We start from the raw sequence: 24,634 nt of genomic DNA on the forward strand, positions 1-24,634 counted from the left end.
ATAGGAAAGAGGGTTTGATTTAAACTTCTATCATATAGGGAATTACAGGGAATCTAAAGGCCACTTTCCAAAGGATATCGCATTTTCTATTTACTTATATCTAATAATGCTTTATAAACCTTAAGGTATTATAAATAAAGAAATTTTTCCTATTAAACTTACACTGATACTCCATAATGAAATTTATTTCCTGACCAGAAAGAGAAAAATAAAATTTCCTAACTTAAGAATTTAGAATTTAAATTACAACCTTTCTAGTTAACTATATTAAAAATGATCTTGGTGAGTATACTTTCTTCTCAGCAGTTCATGGAACCTATACAAAAATTAACCATATATTAGGACATAAAGATCTCAAATGCAGGAAGGCAGAAATAGAAAAGGCTATCTTTTCAGATCACGATGCAATAAAAACTACATTCAACAAAAAGTTAGGGGTAAATAGATCAAAAAGTAATTGGAAACTAAATAATCTCATCTTAAAGAATGATTGGGTGAAACAGCAAATTATAGACATAATTAATAATTTCACTCAAGATAATGACAATGATGAGACATCATACCAAAATTTGTGGGATGCAGCTAAAGTAGTAATAAGGGGAAATTTTATATCTTTAGAAGCTTACTTGAAGAAAATAGAGTAAGAGAAGATCAATGAATTGGGCTTGCAACTTAAAAAACTAGAAAAAGACCAAATTAAAAACTCCCAATCAAATACTAAATTTGAAATTCTAAAATTAAAAGGAGAAATTAATACTATTGAAAGTAAAAAAGCTATTGAATTAATAAATAAAACTAAGAGTTGGTTTTATGAAAAAACCATAAAATAGATAAACCTTTGGTAAATCTGATTAGAAAAAGGAGAGATGAAAATCAAATTGTTAGTCTTAAAAATAAAAAGGGGGAACTTTCCACCAATGAAGAGGAAATTAGAGAAATAATGAGTTATTTTGCCCAACTTTATGCCAATAAATTTGATAACCTAAGTGAAATGGATGACTACCTCCAAAAATATAGGATTCCCAGATTAACAGAGGAGGAAGTAAATTGCTTAAATAGTCCCATTTCAGAATAAGAAATAGCGCAAGCTATTAATCAACTCCCTAAGAAAAAATCTCCAGGACCAGATGGATTTACATGTGAATTCTACCAAACATTCAAAGAACAATTAGCTCCAATGTTATATAAACTATTTGAAAAAATAGAAAATGAAGGAGTCCTACCAAATTCCTTTTATGACAAACATGGTACTGATACCCAAACCAGGTAGGTTGAAAATGGAGAAAGAAAACTATAGACCCATCTCCCTAATGAATATTGATGCTAAAATCTTAAATAAGATATTAGCAAAAAGACTTCAGAAAATCATCCCCAGGATTATACACGATGATCAAGTAGGATTTATACCAGGAATGCAGGGCTGGTTCAATATTAGGAAAACTATCAGTATATTAGCCATATTAATAACCAAATTAACAAAAACCATATGATCATCTCAATAGATGCAGAAAAAGCATTTGATAAAATCCAACATACATTTCTATTAAAAACACTTGAGAGTATAGGAATAAATGGACTTTTCCTTAAAATAATCAGTAGCATCTATTTAAAACCATCAGTAAGCATCATATGTAATGGGGATAAACTGGAACAATTCCCAATTAGATCAGGAGTGAAACAAGGTTACCTACTATCATCATTATTATTCAATATTGTCTTAGAAATGCTAGCTTTGGCAATAAGAGTAGAGAAAGAGATTAAAGAAATTAGGTAATGAGGAAATCAAATTATCACTCTTCGCTGATGATATGATGGTATACTTAGAGAACCCCAAAGATTCTACTAAAAAGCTACTAGAAATAATCCACACCTTTAGAAAAGTTGTAGAATACAAAATAAACCCGCATAAATCATCAGCATTCTTATATGTCACTAACAAAATCCAACAGTTAGAGTTACAAAGAGAAATTCCATTTAAAGTAACTACTGATAGTATAAAATATTTAGAAATCTATCTGCCAAGGGAAAATCAGAAACTATGTGAGCAAAACTACAAAACACTTTCCACACAAATTAAGTCTTATCTAACCAACTGGAAAAATATTAAATCCTCTTGGATAGGATAAGCAAATATAATAAAAATGACAATACTACCTAAACTAGTCTATTTATTTAGCACTATACCAATCAGACTCCCAAAAAAACTATTTTAATGACCTAGAAAAAATAACAACAAAATTCATATGAAAAAACAAAAGGTCAAGAATTTCAAGAGAATTAATGAAAAAAAAAATCAAATGAAGCGTGGCCTAGCTGTACCAGATCTATTATTATATTATAAAGCAGTAGTTACCAAAACCATTTGGTATTGGCTAAGAAATAGACTAGTTGATCACTGGAATAGGTTAGGTCCAAAGGACAAAATAATCAATAACTTTAATAATCTAGTGTTTGACAAACCCAAGGACTCCAGCTTTGGGGATAAGAACTCAATGTTTGACAAAAATTGCTGGGAAATTTGGAAATTAATATAGCAGAAACTAGGCATTGACCCACACTTAACACTGTACACTAAGGTCAGGTCAAAATGGGTTCATGACCTAGGCATAAAGAATGAGATCATAAATAAATTAGAGGAATATAGGATAGTTTACCTCTCAGACTTGTGGAAGAGGAATGAATTTATGTCCAAAGAAGAACTAGTGATCTTTATTGATCACAAAGTAGAAAACTTTGATTATATCAAATTGAAAAGATTTTGTACAAACAAAACTAATGCAGACAAGATTAGAAGGGAAACAATAAACTGGGAAAACATTTTTACAGTCAAAGGTTCTGATAACGGCCTCATTTCCAAAATATATAGAGAATTGACTCTAATTTATAAGAAATCAAGCCAATCTCCAATTGATAAATGGTCAAAGGATATGAACAGACAATTCTGAGATGAAGAAATTGAAACTATTTCTAGTCATATGAAAAAATGCTCCAAGTCATTATTAATCAGAGAAATACAAATTAAGACAACTCTGAGATACCGCTACACACCTGTCAGATTGGCTAGAATGACAGGAAAGATAATGCAGAATGTTGGAGGGGATGTGGGAAAACAGGGACACTGATACATTGTTGGTAGGGTTGTGAATACATCCAGCCATTCTGGAGAGCAATTTGGAATTATGCTCAAAAAGCTATCAAACTGTGCATACCCTTTGACTCAGCAGTGTTACTACTGGGCTTATATCCCAAAGAGATTTTAAAGAAGGGAAAGGGACCTGTATGTGCAAGAATGTTTGTGGCAGCCCTCTTTGTAGTGGCCAGAAACTGGAAACTACGTGGATGCCCATCAATTGGAGAATGGCTGAATAAATTATGGTATATGAATATTATAGACTATTATTGTTCTGTAAGAAATGACCAACAGGATGATTTCAGAAAGGCCTGGAGAGATTTACATGAACTGATGCTGAGTGAAATGAGTAGGACCAAGAGATCATTGTATACTTCTACAACAATAGTATATAATGATCAATTCTGATGGATGTGGCCATTTTCAACAATGAGATGAACCAAATCAGTTCCTATAGAGCAGTAATGAACTGAATCAGCTACACCCAGCGGGAGAACTCTGGGAGATGACTATCAGCCACTGCATGGAATTCCCAATTGCTCTAATTTTGTCTGCCTACATTTTGGATTTCCTTCACAGGCTAATTGTACACTATTTCAAAGTCCGATTCTTTTTGTACAGCAAAACAACTGTTTGGACATGTATACATATATTGTATTTAATTTATACTTTAACATATTTAACATGTATTGGTCAACTTGCCATGGGGGGGGGGGAGAGGAAAAAGAGGAAAAATTAGAACAAAAGGTTTGGCAATTGTCAATGTTGTGAAATTACCCGTGCATATATCTGGTAAATAAAAACTATTAAAAAAAATAAAATAAAATATGAGTATCAAAAAAATGATCTTGATGATATTGTATTTTATAACCCTAAAGCCTTTCAAATTCCCTTTTTATATTGATGACCTCCTTCAACCTTTACCAAATCTTTCTTTCCCTTAAATGGCTAAGAATTTTCTCATCACTTTCTTGTTTAAAATCATATAAAAGAATTGCTTGGAGAGTAAGGCCATGAGGGAACAGAAAACAAGTCAGGCAGAAAACTGCCTAATTCAATTGGTTCAGGAAGCCTTCACAGGATGAAGAAAGGAAATACTGTCTTCGTTTTAAAACTGGATAAAGGATGGTACCTGCAAACTATACATCAACAAATCTGACTGCAATTCCTGATAAAAGACTGTAGCTTGGAGTCAAAAAGACCTTATTTCAAATCTACCCTCAGATAACAGATAGCTGTGTGACCCTAGTTCAAGTCATCCTCTTTCTGCTTCAGTTTCCTCATCTGCAAAATGAGGACAATAACAGCATTTACTTCAAAGGGTGGTCATAAGGATCAAATGAGGTAGTAATTTTAAAGTGTTCACCATTGCATCTGGCACATAAAAAGCACCATATACTGGCTATCATATCATCATCATCGTCCTTGTTGTTAAAACTGTAGAAACATTATTAAAGATATGATTAGTAAACATATAAAAATTGGCTACATAAAAACAAGCAATGTTAAACTAACATTATTTACATTTTTGTTATAAAACAGGTAAGGAATGTTTTATATAGGAAAATCTCTCAACCCATGCATGTCAACAACTACTCTGCAATTATAGTATTAGTTCTGCTTGTCATATTTAGAAATCACGTAGCCAATTTGTATAAAAATTAAAATTTGAATATGCCATCATTCTATTCATTAAATCAAAATGTTTCATAAATCCATTAGGCATAAATGTCCTAAATTTGGTTTCACTTTATTTTTTTTTTACACAGCGAGGCAACCAAATAAGACAGAAGCTTTTCTGACAAAGATCTTGAGATTTTGGCGGACTGCCTTATAGTTTTTTTTTTTTTTTTAAAGCCACAAAAATTCATTGAGAAAAAAGAACTATTTAAAAAGCAAACTGACAAAATGGGGAAAAAAAGAGATTCAAAAGGTCACTGAAAAAAAAATTCCTTGCATATGTTTAACCTATACTAGATTGCTTGATGTACTGGGGAGGGAGTATGAAGAAAAGGAGAGAGAAATTTAGAATACAAGGTTTTACAAAAGTGAATGCTGAAAACTGCCTTTGCATGTATTTGGAAAAATAAAATACTATCATAGAAAAAGAATGTTGAAAAAAAAGAATTCATTAAAAATTACAATAGGGCAAGAGGAAGTTAAAGACTCCAGGAGATGGCAGGAAACAATAAAGGCAAAAGAATAAAAAAAAAATAGGGGAAAACTGTAAAATATATTGCAAAAACCAACTGACCTGGAAAATATATTAAAGAGACAATTTAAGAATTATAAAATTACCTCCAAAACATGATCAAAAAAAAAAAAAAAAAAAAAAAGGAACTAGACATCATATTTAAAAAAAAATGTAAAGAAAACTGCTGAAGAATCCAGTAAACACCTCCTGGAAAAGATCCCAAAATTAAAACTCATAGGAATATTTTAGCCAAATTTTAAAGCTCAGAGATCAAGAAGAAAAATTTCCAAGCAGCCAGAAATACTATGGAACCACAATCAAGATGGATCACCCCAGATTTAGCAGCTTCTATATTAAAGGATTAGAAGGGTTGGAATATGATATTCCAGAAGAAAAAGGAGCTAGGATTACAACAGCACCTAGCAAAATTGAGTATAATCCTTCAAGCGGAAAAAAAATGAAATTTAATGAAAGACAACTTTCAAGCATTCTTGATTTAAAAAAATTAGAGCTTTCAAAAAGAACAAATTAAAAACAACACAATTAAACACCAAATTTGAAATACCACAATAAAAGGATTAGTAAAATTGAAAGTAAGAAAACTATTGAACTAATAAACAAAACTAAGACTTGGTTTTATGAAAAAAAACCCCACAAACTAGATAATTAATTTGATTAGAAAAAGGAAAGAAAACAAATTACCAGCATCAAAAATGAAAAGAATGAATTTCCCACCAACAAAGAGGAAATTAAAGCAATAATTTAGAGTTATTTTGTCCATTTGTAAACCAAAAAATCTGATTATCTAAGTGAAATGGGTGAATACTTACAAAAATATATATTGCCCAGATTAACAGAGGAGGAAATAAATTGATCCCATTTTAGAAAAAGAAAGTAAACAAGCCATTAATCAAATCCCTAAGAAAAAATCTTCATAAGCTTGGCGGATTTACAATTGAATATTACCAAAGATTTAAAGAATAATTAATTCTAATACTATATTAACTATTTGAAAAAATAGAGAAAGAAGGAATCCTACACCAAATTTTTTTTTTGTGACAAAGATATGGTGCTTATACCTAAATTAGGAAGGGTCAAAACAGAGAAAGAAATTTATAGATCAATTTCCCTACTGAATATTGATGCAAAAATCTTAAATAAAATATTAGGCAAAGAGATTACAGCAACTTATCACCAGTATAATACACTATGACCAAGTAAGATTTATACCAGAAATGCAGTATCATTATCAATAAAACTATTGCATTATTGACTATATAAATAATCAAACTAACAGAAATCATATAGTCATATCATTAGATGCAGAAAAAGCATTTGATAAAATATAGTACTGATCCCTATTAAAAGCACTAGAGATCATTGGAATAAATGGAGTTTTTCTTAAAATGATAAGTAGAGTCTATCTAAAGCCATTAGGAAGCATTATATATAATGGGGATAAACCAGAATTATTTCCAGTAAGAGCAGGAATGAAACAAGGTTCCCCACTATTACCATGACTATTCAACATTGTACTATAAATGTTAGCTTTAGCAATAAGAGAAGAAAAAGAAATTAAAGGAGTTAAGAATATGTAATGAGGAAACAAAATTATCACTCTTTGCAGATGATATGGTATACTTAGAGAATACTAGAGAATCAACTGAAAACCACCAAAAACAATTAACAACTTCAGCAAAGTTAGAGGATATAAAATAAACCCACATAAATCATTGCCATTTCTATATGTTACCAACAAAGTCCAACAACAAGAGATAGAAAGAGAAATCCTATTTAAAATAACTGTAGGTGATATAAAGTATTTGGGAATCTACCTCCAAGACGAAGCCAGGAACCATTTGAACACAATCACAAAACATTTTTACACAAATAAAGTTAGATCTAAACAACTGGAAGAATATCAAGTGCTCATGGGTAGGCCAATATAATAAATATGACAATTCTACCTAAATTAATCTACCTATTCAGTACTAGATCAATAAAACTGCCAAGAAATTACTGTATGGAGTTGGAAAAAATACTAACAAAATTCATTTGGAAGAACAAAAGGTCCAGAATTTTAAGTGAATGAAAAAATAAATAAATAAAGGTGGTCTAGCTATACCAGACCTATAACTTTATTACAAAGCAGCAGTTATCAAAATCATTTGATACTGGCTAAGAAATAGAATTGTGAATCAGTGGAATAGATTAGGTTCACAAGACACAAAGACTATAGTAATCTAGAAATGTTTGATGTTTGTATCTGTTTGATACATCCAAAGACTTCAGGTTCTGGGATTCTCTAACAAGAATTGCTAGGAAACTGAAAAATAGGATAGCAGAAACTAGGCATTGGCCAACATTAACATCCTACACCCAGATAAGATTGAAATGAGTTCATGATTTAGACATAAAGGAGCACACTGTAAGCAAATTAGAAGAACAAGGGATAATCTACCTCTTGGATCTGCAAAGAAGAAAGAAATTTGGGGCCAAAGAAGAACTAGAGAACATTACAAAGTACAAAATGGTTAATTTTGATTACACTAAATTTTAAGGTTTTTGTACAAACAAAACAAATGCTGTCAATATTAGAAAAGCAGAAAACTAGGGGAAAATGATTATATCTACTATTTCTGATAAAGGCCTCATTTCTAAAATATGTAGAGAACTAATTCAAATTTATAAGAACATAAGCCATTCCTCAATTGATAAATGATTAAAGGATATGAACAATTTTCAGATGAAGAAATTATACACATTTCTAGTCATATGAAAAAATGCTCTGTATCATTATTGATTAGAGAAATGCAATTTAAGACAACTTTGAGGTACCAGTTTACATCTTTAAGATTGGCAAAGACAGGAAAAGATAATGACAATTGTTGGAGGGGATGTGGGAAAATTGGGACACATACATTGTTGGTGGAGTTGTGAACTGATCCAACTAAATTGGAAAGCAGTAAGGAACTATGCCTGAAGAGCTATCAAATTGTGCATGCCCTTTGATCCAGCAGTGTCTCTACTGGACTTGTAGCTCAAAGAGATCTTAAAGGAGGGAAAGAGACCTGTATGTGCAAAAATGTTTGTGGCAGCCCTCTTTTTAATGGCAAGAAATTGGAAACTGAATGGATGCCCATCAATTGGAGAATAGCTGAATAAGTTATGGTATATGAATGTTATGGAATATTATTGTTCTGTAAGAAACGACTAACAAGATGATTTCAGAGAGCTCTGGAGAGTTACATAAATTGATCCTGAATGAAGTGAATAGAACCAAGAGGGCATTGTACATAGCAACAAGATTATGTGATGATCAACTGTGATGGACTTAGTTCTTTTCAATAATGAAGTGATTCAGGCCAAGTCCAATAGACTTGTGATGAAAAGAGTCATCTGCATCCAGAGAGAGAACTTTTTTTTTGAAGACTGAATGTGAACCAAAGCATAGTATTTTCACCTTTTTTGTTGGGCTATTATTGTTTGTTTGCTTGTTTTTCTCATTTTTTCCCTTTTGATCTCATTTTTCTTAAGCAGCATGATAAATGTGGAAATATGTATAGAAGAATTGCATGTTTAATCTATATTGGATTATTTGCTATCTAGAGGAAGGGTAAGAGTAGAAGAGGGAGAAAAATTTGGAACATAAGGTTTTACAAGGGTGAATGCTGAAAACTGTTTTTACATGTATTTTGAAAAAAAAAACTATTGTGTGTGTGTGTGTGTGTGTGTGTGTGTGTGTGTATTTAAAAGATCAGAGCTTAATAGTTATACCTTTCACATCACGATTTTCCCCATCACAATTTTGATATATCATATGATGGGCATGAGAAATTAAATAGGACTTTGTGGGGGGGAGTATTGCAGACACTGCAGACAACATGCAAAGGCCAACAGATGATATAGAAAAAGTTTAGAAACTCAGAAATGTATAAAATGCATTTAGAGTATTATATAATATCAACATGCTTTATCTTCTCATACCATGATAATTCAAATTCTCTGATATTTAGGGAGGGGTAAAAAATTTTACACAGATTTTCTAAATTGTGGGAGCACTACACTCCTAATCCTCATGATATATCAGAAGGGATAACTGTAGAATATTTGACATTCAAACACAAAACTCATAGAAGGATAAATAGAAGAAAATAGGATGGAGGGAAATATAGCAAATTTAACTAGACTCACTCATAAAATGGAAGTTGAAAGCAAAACAGATTTAGAAACCACAATCTAAAAATACATTATTTACAAGAGACACACTTGAAACAAAGATATATTCAAGAGTTAAAATAAAGGGCTGTAGCAGAATCTATCATGTTTCAACTGAAGTAAAAAAGGCTGGGATACTATGATATCAGACAGAGCAAAAGGAAAAAGGAACCCAAGTAAAAGAGATAATCCAAGAAACTAAAAGGTACCATAGACAATATAAAAAAAATTACAAGTTTCTCTGATAAAGGTCTTTGATAGTCAAATTTACAAAATAAGATCCATTCCCAATTGACTAATAGTCAAAGGAAATAAACAAGAAGTTTTCAGAAGAAGAAATCCCAGTTATTTGTAGTCATATGAAAAAGTGCTCTAAATTATTACTGATTAAAGAAAGACAAATTAAAACAACTCTGAGGTACCCACTTTACACCCATCAGAAATGACAAAGGCTGGAGGAGATTAGGGAAAATAGGCACACTAATAAAGTGCTGGTAGAGTTGTAAATTTGTGTGATCACTCTGGAGAACAATTTGGAACTATATCCAAAGAGCTATAAAACCAGGAATACCTTTTCATCCAATAATACCCCTACTAAATCTAAGAAGTCAAAGGAAGAGATAAAAGTCCTACATGTAAAAAAAATATTTATAGAAGCTCTTTTTGTGGTAGCAAAGAACTGGAAATTGAGGGAATGCTCATTAATTGGGAAATGGATGAACAAGTTGTGGTATATGATTGTGATGAAGTATTTCTGCACTACAGGAAATAACAAGGAGAATGTTTTCAGAAAAAAATTGGCAAGATGTACATGAAATAATACAAAGTGAGTGAAAAGAACTGGGAGACCACTGTGCACAGTAACAGCAATGTTGTATAATCAATAGTGATCTGAATAATTCTAATGGATTTATGATGAAAAAATGCTATCTACTTCAAAGAAAGTCCAGATGAACTCACTGAAAACTGAGATATAATTTTCTTACTCTCTTAAATAATAAATTTATCAAAGTACATTAGAAAGAATGGAAATCATATTAGATTAAGTTATTATCATTAATAGTTAGGGATTAATGTTAAAGAAGCCAAATTCTATTTCTTAAAAGTTTAAATATACTTGCTCTTTAAGAAATCTAACATTTACTACCATCATTACAAAGGAAAAATGATTTATATCTGAAATGAATCTCAGAGATCATCAAGTACAACTTCCTAAATGTTACATATTAGGAGCCTGAGGCTCAGAGAGGTTAAGTGACAAGCCCAGGATGTCACAATTAGTAAGTATCTAAGGTAGGATTTGAACACAGGTCTTCAGGACTTTAAGCCAAATTCCATTTAAGTGAAGCAATACAGTTACTTACTATAAGTTTTATTTTTATTTTAACATTCTTAATTCCCCTGAAAGACAGATAGAGAGATGAAGAGACAGAAAACTTACATGGAAAATAACTTTGTAATAAGTTAAGATGCATATAGTGCTTCAAAAGCATATAATATCTATTAAAATCTATTAATATTAATATTTAATATCTATTAAAAAGACAACTAAGTGACCTAGTGAATACAGAACTGAATCTAGAGTCAGAAAGAGTTGAATTCAAATCCAAACTTAGAGATACCATAGCTGTGTTACTTTAGGCAAACCACTTACCTCTGCCTTTCCTCATTTTCCTCATTCAAAGGCAAAATGGGGACAATAATAGCACCATTTGTAAAGCACTTTGCAAATCTCAAAGTTCTATAGCTAGTTCTTATTATAGCTATTATAACTCCTTAATTCTCCTATAAAGTATTAATTAACTACACTATATTTTAGCATTTATCCTTCAATATATCCAAAAGGAAGGCCAAAAACAAAGTGTTAGAAGAGTTATACATAAAATATATTTAATATATGGAAGGAATCTTAGAAAACTAGTAAAACTTCTTGATTCTAAATGAGGAACTCAAGTCAGTGAAAAGAATTGACATACAAAGTTCCCAGAGATAGTCAGTAGCAGAGTCAAAACAAGAATTATCATGCTGACTCATACCAAAGAGATGTAGTATTATGTTGAACTGCTGGTAAGTCAGTATAGCTAAATCACACAAAGCACAGAAAGCAATAAATTATGCTGCTACCCATTGTTTCGGTAAAAAATTTAATAAATTGAGTACAAAATAGAGAAGCTTTGTGAGCCTTAAGTATCATGAACACTTTATACCCTTTTAAAAATATATAATCACTATTACCCACCTGCAATAATTTCTCGAAGTTTGGGATCCAGATTTACAGTACATGGCAAAAAAGTTTTTACATCTCGAGTCACAAGAACTGGTGTTCGTGAAGACAAAAACACTTCAAAGTTCCTTATGTCACCATCGATTTCAAGCAACGGTTCAACATCTTTGGTTGTTGGGATATTCTTTGATATTCTTTGAAAAAAAAAAGAAAGGAAGATGTTAATGTAAAATAGCCAATATTATCACTGTTTAAGCATATTCTCCTAAAAGCTTTAACAAAAAGATTTTGTTTATCTTAAAAACTAGTTGACAACAGTAATCATCAAAACCAGTGGATATTGATTTTAAAAAGATCAATGAAATAGACTAGATGCAAGAGAATGAGAAATAACAGAAATAAATAATTCAGTTTTTGATTAACCATATACATCAGTCAGTTGGGGAGGAGGGAACTCCCTATTTGAGAAGAACTCCTGGGAAAACTCGAAAAGAATCTGGAAAAAAATAAGCTCACATCAATGCTTTATACTATATTATATATTAAATTGAAAATGGATATACAACCTTAATACTAGAGAATGTATTATAAGGGAAGTAGAATATCTTTCATAGTTATAACTTGATATATTCTTAACCACAGGATAGAGGCAATTAAAGCACATAAAAGAAATAATTCTGAATACACGAGAAAGTGAAAAGCAGAATGAGAAAATGTATTTGCCATAAATTTATCAGACTAGAGTTTATTATTTTATATGTGTGTATACATATAAATGTGTATGTATACATAAAAAATATAAGACCAAAAGCTATTCTCTGATATGTAAATAGCTGGTGTATATGAACAAACAGTTCTCAATTCTAAAAAAAAAAAAATTGCAAACTATATAACAACATCTGAAAGACTATTTCAAATAATGAATAATAAAAGAAATACAAATCAAAATAGCTAAGAAGTTTCACTTTATCCCTAGGAAACTGGATGGTAAAAGATGAAAACAGTTAAGACTGGAAGGGATTTGGAAACCTAGATACACTAATACACATATTAAAAAAGTAAGCATTGTGAAAAGCAATATAGAATTATGTTAAAAAAAGAGGCTAAAATATCATTTGCCTCAGAAATCCTATAAAAGGAATGGAGTATTCCTTTACATAGTGCCTATTATGTGTCAGACATTGTGCTTTTAATGAACATTAATCACACAACAATACTGCAAGATAATTGCTGTTATTATTTTACAAGTGGAGAAGCTGAGGCAAACAGAAGTGATTTGCCCAGAGTCACATAGTTAATATGTATCTGAAGCCAAATTTGAACTAAGGTCTTTTCTTCCTGACTCCAGGTCCAGAACTCTATCTACTCTGCCATCAACTGCCTCTGTTTCCAAAAACTGCCTGAGAAAAAAGGAAAAGTACCAAATATTATTAATGAAAATTTAATTAGAAAAATGTGACAAATACCTTTTTCTGAAAAAATACAGTAATAAAGAAAAAAGGCTAGAAATTTTGTATTTAACAGAAATCACTACAATTAAAACTGAAGATTAAGTAGTTTCTGAGCATATTAAATAATTTCACAAAATAAATTATTAGACCAATAGACATTTTTTTAAATTATAGGGTCTGAACTAATTTAAACTCTATTTTTCTGAAAGCACCTACAAAATTACCCCATTATGTGAATGGGATGAATTTATCCATAAAACAGAAACATACAGAAGATTACAAATTTGAATTCAACAAAACATTGCTTTTAGGAAATACTATAAAAATGAAAGATATACACAAACACAAAATAGAGGTCAGAAGTAGAACTTATTATGTAAAATAAGGCAGGGGTACTAATCATGATCTTATTCTATATTGCTTTAGACCATTTAAAATAGTATTAAAAAACCTGAGAATATACCTTTCACAACAGTCACAGGAACTATATGAACATAAATTTTTTATACCAACAAAGTCAGATCTAAGTAACTGAAGTAATATTTTATTGCTGAGGGGTAAGTAAAACCAATATAATAAAAACAAATATAACAAATCAATTTATTCAATGCCACCCTAATTAAATTACTAAAAATCATCTTATTGAGTTAGGGGGAAAAAAAGTTCATTTGAAAAAACAAAAGGTCAGGGACTTCAAAGAAACCAGGCAGGAAAGATATAAAGGAAGCAGATTCACTAGTATCAGACCTTAAATTATATTACTGAATTACATTGAATACATATAAATTATACTATTGAAGTGCAAACTGGAAAATTTTGATTATTTTAAATTAAACATTTTTTGTATAAATAAAATGTATGCAAACTGGAGGAAGCTTTCATGGATAATGATGAACTGGTTGATTTAGAAAAACACAAAATGACTAGAACTTATGAAGGCACATGCCATCCACCATTTAAGAAACAGATGATAGGAGGAAATAAGTTGATAGATATATGTATGTGTATAAATATGCACATATATATGTATATATGTATATGTATCCATTATTTTTATTTTTATTTAAATATAGCTTTTTATTGCTAGACCATATGCATGAGTAATTTTTATAACATTGTCCCTTGAACTCATTTCTGTTCCAACTTTTCATTTCTCTCCCTCCATCCCCTCCCCTAGATGACAGTCTCATACATGTTAAACATGTTAAAGTATATCTTAGATACAATATATGTGTTCAGATCCATATAGTTTTCTTGTTGCACAAGAAAAATAACCTAGGAAGAAAAACAAAAATGCAAACAGTTTACACTCATTTCCCAGTGTTCCTTCTCTGGGTGTAGCTGATTCTGTCCCTCATTGATCAATTAGAACCGAATTGGATCTTCTCTTTGTTGAAGATATCCACTTCCATCAGAATACAACCTTATATGGTATTGTTACTGAAGTGTATAATTATACACTCCTGGTCCTGCTCACTTCACTGAGTATCAGTTCATGTATCTCCAAGCCTTTCTGAAATCTTCTTGCTGGTTATTTCTTACAAAACAATAATATTCTATAACATTCATATATCACAATTTACCTAACCATTCTTCAATTGTATATCCATTCTTTATTGTAGCCTTTTTGATGGCGATTAGAGGAAGAAAGGGAGAAAAATAAGTAAAAAGGGCACAGCAGAGAGCAAGAGAAAACCTAAAAAAAGGAACCAAAAAAGTTGGGAAGCTCTGAAAGTATTGTGCAGTACTTAATACGTGTTCTTGAAATGAAAATTTATTGTTTTACATTGAATCCTCTCATGTTCTATTGTGGACATGGAAATGCTTATTTTTTCTTGTCTTATTTTATAATTAAGTTTAAAATACAATTTAAATTTTACCCAAAAAAGGAAATAAAATTTGGCACTATCTTGATAATATTGACAATGACACTCTCATCTCCAAAATGAGCATTTTTACAGGCTATCCCTCATTCTTAGAATTCATTCTTCATTTCTGCTTTCCAGATTAATCTTGATTTATCTGGTACAAATACAGAATTGTTTGCACATTGTACCCACCTACCCTCATGAGGCTGTGAGCACTTTGAAAGCAAAGGCTATTTTTGTCTTTTTTTGAATCCCCACACCTTGACATTGTTCCTGGCACATAACAGGCTCTAAATAAATACTTGCTGACTTATTCTAAAATATCTTCTTGTCTTATGAAATCACTAAATTCTGTTTCATTCATTCTATAATTATTAGATATAAAGTTTTCTACTTTCTATTTTAAGCTATTTTTTCTTCTCAACTTTGATTTCATTTTAAAAATTTTTTTGCTTCATTTCTTTTAGTCACTCTTAAGTCTTTGTGACCAAGCCACAGCCATTTTTTTCCCCTTTAGAGGGTTAATTAGGGTTATTTTCCTTCAGGGTGGGGTTCTCTCTTGTACTTTTTGTAATCTAGAGTATTTCCTAACTGTTATTAGCATTTTCTCCTGCTCACTCATATTTTCAGGCTCTGACCTCCATTTGGAATTTGGTAGTCAAGCCAATATTCTCCAGCACTCTTGGTTATGTTGAATAGGCTTTTTTTGTAGTTCTGTCCCTCTTGTAGATAATCCGGATTTAACTGCTGATTGGATAGAATGGCTGCTATTTTTTGGATATCATTTGACGACCATTATATTCCGATTTTTCTGATTCTTGTGAATATTCATTATAACAAACTTGATGTTCTTCTGTGGTCCACAAATATTTAGCATCTTTCATTTCTTGATTCTGAGACATATTTTCCAATATTTAATTACAGATTCTTTTAATTATCTAGCTTCATTTCCATTGGGGAAAAAACACCATTTCTATGGTTCAGCTCTTTCTGAAGTTGCTAGATAAGGATCTCAGAGTACCAATAATTATTATTCATCCTTCATTTTTGAAGAGATCCAATGATGTCACAGAATAATATTTTGATTTGTATATGTGAGAAACAGAGTTCTTCAGTCTCAGTTTCTCTTCCAGAGTCATCAGAGTCCAGTGACTAGACAAAAATCAGGACAGCTGTCAATGACCCAGATCTGACTAAATGCTAAAGTGCTCCAGAGAATCTGCTTCAGTTGCTTTCATGAAACTGGAGCAAACTCTTCTTATTCATCCATTCTGCCAGGGAAAGTCTTCACATGATTAGGTTTGCTTCACAGGTTTAAGGTCTGTCAATAACCTTCAACCATTGAGATGTTTTTACTGTGGTGTGTCTGCTACATGTACTGGAGCTTCTTAAAGCCATAAGTGAGAGTTGAGGGACAGATAGACACAAAATGTAGATAAGCAGCCCCGAAAAGGGCTCAGCAAACATTCACCTTAGCACAGGGCTTCTTAAACTTTTTGTATTCACAACCCCTTTTTGCCTGAGAAATTTTTACAGGACTCCAGGTCTATAGGTATATTAAACATACACAAATCAAACAACTGATGATAAATCATAATTTACAATCCCCAAATTCAGTTATACAACTCCATATAAGGTCATGACCCACAGTTTAAGAAGCTTTGCACTAGAGATGCTAATCCTCCCTGAACAACTCATAACTACAGTAGCATTTACAGAAAATCTAAAAGCAAAGTGATTCTTGGCTCCCTCTGTTAAGTTTTCTGCCACCAGTAAGTACAGCATAAGCTAAGCTAGATCCAATAAGAGTGAAGCTATTTGTAGCTTATTTATTGTTTAAAGGTTCAGGTCTTCATTAAAAAGAAAATTTTTTTTTTTTACTGACTAGCCAACCTATAAATAATAAGCCTTTTCACACTAAGTTGGTCCTTAAAAAGCATAAATTTTATATTGTTAGGGCCATATTCAAAGTCTTTCTCAATAGAACTTGAAGCACTTTGCTATAGTCACCTCTATTCTACCTAATGAAGCTTCAGAAGGCTTTGTCATTCAGCCATATCTGACTCCTCATGATCCCATAGACCATAACACACCAGGCCCTGTATCTTCCACTATGTCCTAAAATCTGTCCAAGTTGATATTCACTGCTTTCAAGATACTGTCTATCTTATTCCCTGTTATTCCCTTCTCCTTTTGTCTTCAATCTTTCTCCCCCACCAAAAAAAAAAAAAAAAAAAAAAAAAAAAAAAAAAAAAAAAACTTATCAGAAGACTTATAAAGATCAATTAAGCAAAAAAGCAAGAAGACATAAAGGTCAAATAATCAAGATGTTGTGCTACCAGAAAAGTGCCACTAATATTACCAACATTCCAATTTATACAATTTGTTCTACATCCAAGAAAAACAAAGAGTAAGTTTTAGGAAGACAGGAATAAGCTTTGAATAGCGCTTACTATATTCCAGTTACTGTGTTAAGCACAGTGCCATTATTATCCCCATTTTACAGATAAGGAAACTGAGGCAAACAGGTCAAGTGATTTGTCCAGATTACACATTAATAAGTGTCTGACGCTACTTTTGAACTCAGATCTTCCTAATTACAGGCCCAGCATTTGGGAGAAAAGACTGCGCAGCAAATGCCTTTTGGCAAACCACAAGATTCTAAAATCTGCCATATAAAAGTAAATTGAAGTCTACAGAAAATATTTGAAATGAACATTTTTTAATAGAAAAAAGTCATTCTTCATGGAATTGGTATCATTACAGAACAAAACTAAACAAATCTAGAGTTCTCAAAGTTTTAAATTTTCAAAGTAATTTGAGATTACTGCCAAATCCAGCTGAAGGAATTCTTTCTGAAGATCATTAACTCTTTCAAATCTCCACTGAAATAAACTCAAACAAATTATACCAGAGGTCTTCTCTAACAACGTTTCTACTATTCCCAACAGTGAGATTCAACATTTGGCTAGCATCCAAACATAAGAAGAAATGCATGAGAATAAAATTAACCAAGAAAAAAATAGGATTCTAGGGAGGAGATAATAAAGTATGTTAATTTCAGACTAGAACAATAATAGCTTCTCAAACATTACAAATTTAGAAGACTTCTTTGTCACTTAAAAAAAAGGGGAGGGGGAAACATGAAAGGATAAAAAGCTTCCCACACTTAGTGCTATGACTATTCAACAAGTCTACTACAAGAGCCTTCAATTTACTTATTAAATATTAATCAAAAATTGAATCTAGACCTAGGCTAAAGGTTTCCCAAAGAAATATACATTTTTCCTGTTAATTATGCAACTCTAAATAAAAATAGAAATTAAGCAATTAAAAAGATAGTCCACCTATTTTAATTGCTTGAAACTACAAAACAATACTTTTTTTTAAAAGACAAAAATTTTTAAAATAAAAACACACAGCTGACAAGTCACATGAAACAAATTAGTGAAATTTAATGCCAGTTCTGCTCAACCCTGAATGTGAACAGTGTTCTCAATATGATGAACAATACTGCTGTTCACAAACCAATAGTCTACTGCTGGTTTACAGACTGAATTCTCTCTTCTTTTGAACTCAATACATTAAATTCTTCTGCTGAAGGAGATATTTATGTAAATGATAATCTTTTGGCAATGATCCTCTGAAATCATATGTGCCCTTATTCTGCAGTCTCATTTTCAAAAGAATAGTAGATAAAAATTCCAATATGATGACTTTCATAAATTAAAGCAAAATAACCTACATAAACAATGTAAAATCTTAAGTATCAATAAGGTGATGATTTCAATGTAATATCATTTTTATAATGTTAGCAGAACAGTACTTTATGCTGCTACCTTCCAAATAATTTTAAACTATTTTGCCTATACATAATAGTTTTCTAGAAACTTATATTTAATACTTGGCCAAAATATATGATCTATGTGTATATGCATCTGTGTATGTATATATAAACATATTCACAGCCATACATATACATTCATGTAATTTTAATTAGAAATTTTTTAAATTTCTTTTGAGAAAATTTGTATTTCTTTTACTGTTTCTAAGACAGTATGCTTATCAAACACTGACAGAGTTAAATGAACAGAAACAGAAGAATAATTTAGGCAGCAACAAAAAGAAATTTAAAGGACCTCACATTTCTAATCAATTCACTGCTCAACCATGATTCCAAAGTATCAATGATAAAGAATACTTCCTCTAAAGAGTTGATAATATGTACAATACATAGTCTGATACACTTCAAAATAATTACCAAGATATCTTCCAAATGTATTCACAGTTTAGATATAAAAGTTTTTATCATAAACAAATTAGAGAATCAAGATAAAAAAAATCTTTCTGGGGATCTGTGGTTAAGAGAAGCATTAATGACCAAAGAAGGAATAAGGAAATCACATTAGATAAAATGGTCAATTTCATTATAGAAAATATTAAAAGTTTTTATAAAGTAAAATCAAAGGAGTTAAAATTAGGAGAGAAATTTGGGGGAAATGTTTGCAGTAAGTTTTTCTGAGTAAGATTTCAATTCTAATATATATAAGGAACTGATTAAATTTATAAAAATAAAAGCCACTACCCAATGGTTAAATAGTCAAGGCACACAAAACAGAAGTTTTCAGAGGAAAATGGTGTTTCACTCTATACCAACTTTATTGGCATAGCTGACTAAAGGAAAAAAATGATAAGTATTTGAGGGACAGCAGGAAAATCGTCAAATTAATACATTGCTGGTAGAACTGGAACTAGCAATAAGATGGTAACTATCAACTGAGTAACAGCTGAACAAGTTATAGTATATGAATGTAACAACTATTATTATGCCATAAGACATAACAGGCACAGTTTCCAAGAAATCTTGGAAAACCTGTACATCTTTAAAAGTACATAGTTAGATGCTCAATTGTGGTACAGATAACAAGTGCTATGGGAGTTCAAAGAAAAAAAAATAACAAGGGAGTAAAAATAGTCAAATTTCACAGGGAAGTTGCCATCTAAATAATGGCTTAAAGGCTGAAGGATGAATACATGCTTTTTAAACTAAACTTATTCTTTTCAAAATCTATTTCTCTTTCTAATTACTCTTTTTCTGCCAATGGCACCACCTTCTATATTTAATCAGTGGCCAAGGTCTTAAGAATTTCACCTTTGCAGTATTTATTACACATCTTTTCTTATGACCACCACATTAGAATGGACCTTCAGTACCACCCATCTGACCTACTAGAATGAGATAAATCTTCCTGCCTCAACTCATGATTCCTAAGAGTAGATACTGAGTTTTAGAGTTATTAAAATTTAGAAAGGTAAATGGCCATAAGAAAAAGGAGAGGGGAGTCCCACCTATTTGAGGATCCTCAGGTATTGGATCTATTCAGTAGAATATATGAATAGATTTTGGGAAATGAGAAACTGAAGGTCAACAAAGACCTAACTCTCACCCCCACAACCTCAATATACAAAATTACCTTGTCAATCCCACAAGAATCACAAAGATAGTGACCCAAGCAACAGATTCTGAGATACGCTTTCACTGCATTGTTACACTATTTCTCTAAACTTTCTCTTGAGCTTCACATTTCTAGATAAGGAAACTTTTATCTCTCTATAACTAAAAGTTCCAAAAAACTTCTTAGATGAATGCTAGCAAAGAACAGCTATTAATTTACATTATATTTGGACCATTCTATGTGCATTTTGCATTATCTGAGCAGCATATTAAAACTGTATGATTCAATTAACAAGTGAAAATGAGAATTCCTTTAAAACTTTCAGTGGCAGTAACAAACTAACATTTATGTGGCAATTTATATAAAGTTTGCAAAAGGCTTTACATTATTTAACAATGATAAGAATTTATATAGCACTTTACAAATATTTTATTTGATCCTCACAACAACACTTGGAAATAGGTGCTATTAATATTATCATTTTACACATAGGGAAACTAAGTCAGGGAGAAGTTAAGTAAGTTGTCCCAAATCACGCAGCTACAATAGGATTCAAACTAAGGCCTTCCTGACTCCAGTTCACTACCTGCTGATGTAGAAAAAAGTTTTGGAAAATACTTTACATGTGATTTCATTTGATTCTCACACTGAAGCTTCATAATATCCCTATGAGGCAGATACTATATATATATATATATTTTAATTTCAAACTTAAATACGAAATGAGAAAAGAAAAAACATTGCCATTTTACACCACAGACCATAAGACAAGATTCAATACAAAACAATAAATTCCCATTTCAAGAAAACCTATATAATAAATTCTACATATATTTTTTAAAATGCCCAGTTTTTCTTTGCTTCCTCATTGGTTTTCTTTTGTTTTCTGTGGTGCACTTTTTACTTTATTTTTTCCCCTCCCTCCTTACATCTCCTTAAAGAAGGCTATAATTAAGTGTGGAGCTATAAAGATATGGATATATGTAGATAGATATAGACACATGTGTGTGTGTATATATATATGTATATATATATATATATATACACAAATATTTCTACAAACATACACACACACACACACACACACACACATATATATATATATACTCATAAATATATGTAAGATAATGCTCATTTCCTCCTACCATCTATTTCTCTAAAGGTGGATAACATTTTCCTTCATAAGTCCAAATATTTCCATGTTTTTTCTAAATCAACCAGCTTATTATTTCCCACACCACAGCAATATTCCAATCCAGTCACCTCCTATATCTCAGAGACTGTCTATATACTATAGGTATTAAATGAGATTTATGGAAATTTAATAACTAGACTATGGTTAAGTAAATAGTAAGTGTCCTGGGTTGAATTTGAAGCTATATCTTTAAAATAAAAAGCATAGAATTCCTTTGCTACTATTTCACAAAGCATAGGCTCATAAAAGATAATGATGAAAAGAAGTTTAAAGAGAATTTGATAAATGTCATCAAATGATCCTGGGAGGCTGAGGCTGAGACCTAAATGATCCTGAAAGTCTAATTTCCAGCTCTAAATTCTAAGATCCTATGATTTAAACAACAGATCTATTGTTGCTCAAGTAGAATTACAGGAATAATCAAGAAGCTTGCCCTTAAATAAACCAAGTATTCTACAATGGTTAAATAGACTATTTTATTTTTTCATTTTTAAATTTAAATTTTTTTGTTTGTTTTTTATTTTATTTTATAGTTATAACTTTTTTTTTTTACAGTACATATGCATGGGTAATTTTTTACAACATTATCCCTTGCACTTACTTCTGTTCAGATTTTTTCCCTTCCTCCCCCAACCCCCTCCCCCAGATGGCAGGCAGTCTTATACATGTTAAATATATTACAATATATTCTAGATACAATATATGTGTGTAGAACCGAATTTCTTGTTGCACAGGAAGAATTGGATTCAGAAGGTAAAAATAACAGTTTACACTCATTTCCCAGTGTTCCTTTTCTGGATGTAGCTGATTTTGTCCCTCATTGATCAATTAGAATTGGATTAGCTCTTCTCTATGTTGAAGATATCCACTTCCATCAGAATACATCCTCGTACAGAATCATTGTTGAAGTGTATAATGATCTCCTAGTTCTGCTCGTTTCACTTAGCATCAGTTGATGTAAGTCTCTCCAAGCCTCTCTGTATTCCTCCTGTTGGTCATTTCTTACAGAACAATAATATTCCATAACATTCATATACCATAATTTACCCAACCATTCTCCAATTGATGGACATCCATTCACTATGAAAAGGGCTGCCACAAACATTTTAGCACATACAGGTCCCTTTCCCTTCTTTAGTATTTCCTTGGGGTATAAGCCCAGTAGTACCACTGCTGGATCAAAGGGTACGCACATTTTGATAACTTTTTGGGCATAATTCCAGATTGCTCTCCAGAATGGTTGGATTCTTTCACAACTCCACCAACAATGCATCAGTGTCCCAGTTTTCCCACAGCCCCTCCAACATTCATCGTTATTTGTTCCTGTCATCTTAGCCAATCTGACAGGTGTGTAATGATATCTCAGAGTTGTCTTAATTTGCATTTCTTTGATCAATAGTGATTTGGAACACTCTTTCGTATGAGTGGAAATAGTTAAATAGACTATTTTAATAACTGATCTATATTGCTTGAGGATGCATTTAGCAGAGAAAAAGTGACTTAATAGTAAATGAGTTCTTTAGGAAAGAAAATAAAAAAAAAATATTAATAATCCTTTGCCAGAGAAAAGTCTTAACACAAGTAAGACCACAGGTGTAAACAAATGCTGAAAATCCTAAAAGTACACTTAGAAATTTCTATCATTAAAATATGCCAAAATAATTTTAAAAATATAAATACTAATCTCTTAATATATGTAGATGCTGAATGCCATCCTATTCAATCTGTACTTGACATTTAAATATGTGAGGACATTGAACATTCAAATTGGTTTCTTGATTTGAAATGAAACCTCTGCAAGTATTTAAATTATTGGAGTTTTTGTGATGACTATTTTAAGGTTGGCCAGCAAGAAAAAATGAATCAAAACCAAAAAATTCTGGCCTAATATTCACCTAAAATAACAAGTACGTGAATGATATTTTTTACTAAAGAGCTGCTGTAAGATGTAAGAGCCGTGTAAGATGTTAGGTTCTTACTAAGTGCTAATGAGATAATGAGATATTAGGTTCTTATTAAGTGCTAAATCGGTACTTGACAATTCTCTAGTTCCGGCCTTTCCTGGGGAAGAGCTTGCATGCTTAGGAAGAGCAAGCTCATTGGTTGAAGTAATTCTTCCCAGAAGCCCTTGCATTATCCCATGCCCATTCTCTGGGAGGATAAAGAGGGCAGCACTCCAGAGATAGAGAATCTCTGTTCTAAACCAGGCTTGACCCGGCTCTCTGCAGGAAGGGAAGTCACTTCTCTGGACGAGAGTTAACAGCAACTGTCTAGAGACAATGGTTCTCTACAGGAAGAAGAATCTGTCCGAGAGATTTGAGTTGACACAGCAGATCTCCTCCCAGAGAGCAATCGGCAGCTTCTGGAGACAACAGCACATTACAAGCTGCTACTTTTACATACATATATATATATATATATATATATATATATATATATTTTTAATATTATATCTTTGAGGGCTTGTGCCAAGAAAAGTTCTGATCTTTTTGCTTGGGGTAAAAATCCCACACATACTATTTAGAAACATTATTTTTGCTCAATATTTGATTTCAATAATCAAGTATTTTCATTATACTTAGTATGCTCATAGAAAAAATTATATATTTCAACAATGACCTTAAAACTTGAATTTTTTTTCCTCATTATGGAACACTGAAAAGTCTCACTAAAAAGTACTCTGGCAGGTTTAGTTTCACTTTCTTTTTTTAAATACCAAAAGAATAGTCACAAATCACATGTATGCTATGCTTCAAAAGCTGGAAAATTATGCATTCTTTACTGTTCTGAGTATTTTTTGAATTCCTTTCTTGAAATGCTTTTAAGAACTAGTTTATTAAGTCACCACAAAAAAATAAATCTCATTACTCTTCAATCAAGTCACACTTCACATTTCAG

The 24,634-nt window shown here is 31.5% G+C and overlaps 1 protein-coding gene across 5 annotated transcripts in view; it reads right to left on the reverse strand.

Annotated features, from left to right (window-relative positions):
• The window catches only part of KIDINS220 (kinase D interacting substrate 220), a 150,414-nt gene that overhangs the window by 38,878 nt on the left and 86,902 nt on the right, over positions 1-24,634 (reverse strand). For all 5 annotated transcript variants that reach the window (XM_074288092.1, XM_074288091.1, XM_074288088.1 and 2 more), the window contains one exon: positions 11,782-11,960. In XM_074288092.1, coding sequence (XP_074144193.1) covers positions 11,782-11,960 — 179 coding nt within the window. The remainder of the gene's footprint in view (positions 1-11,781; positions 11,961-24,634) is intronic.

This window comes from Sminthopsis crassicaudata, chromosome 2 (genome assembly GCF_048593235.1).
Source record: "Sminthopsis crassicaudata isolate SCR6 chromosome 2, ASM4859323v1, whole genome shotgun sequence".
Classification (NCBI taxonomy): domain Eukaryota; kingdom Metazoa; phylum Chordata; class Mammalia; order Dasyuromorphia; family Dasyuridae; genus Sminthopsis; species Sminthopsis crassicaudata.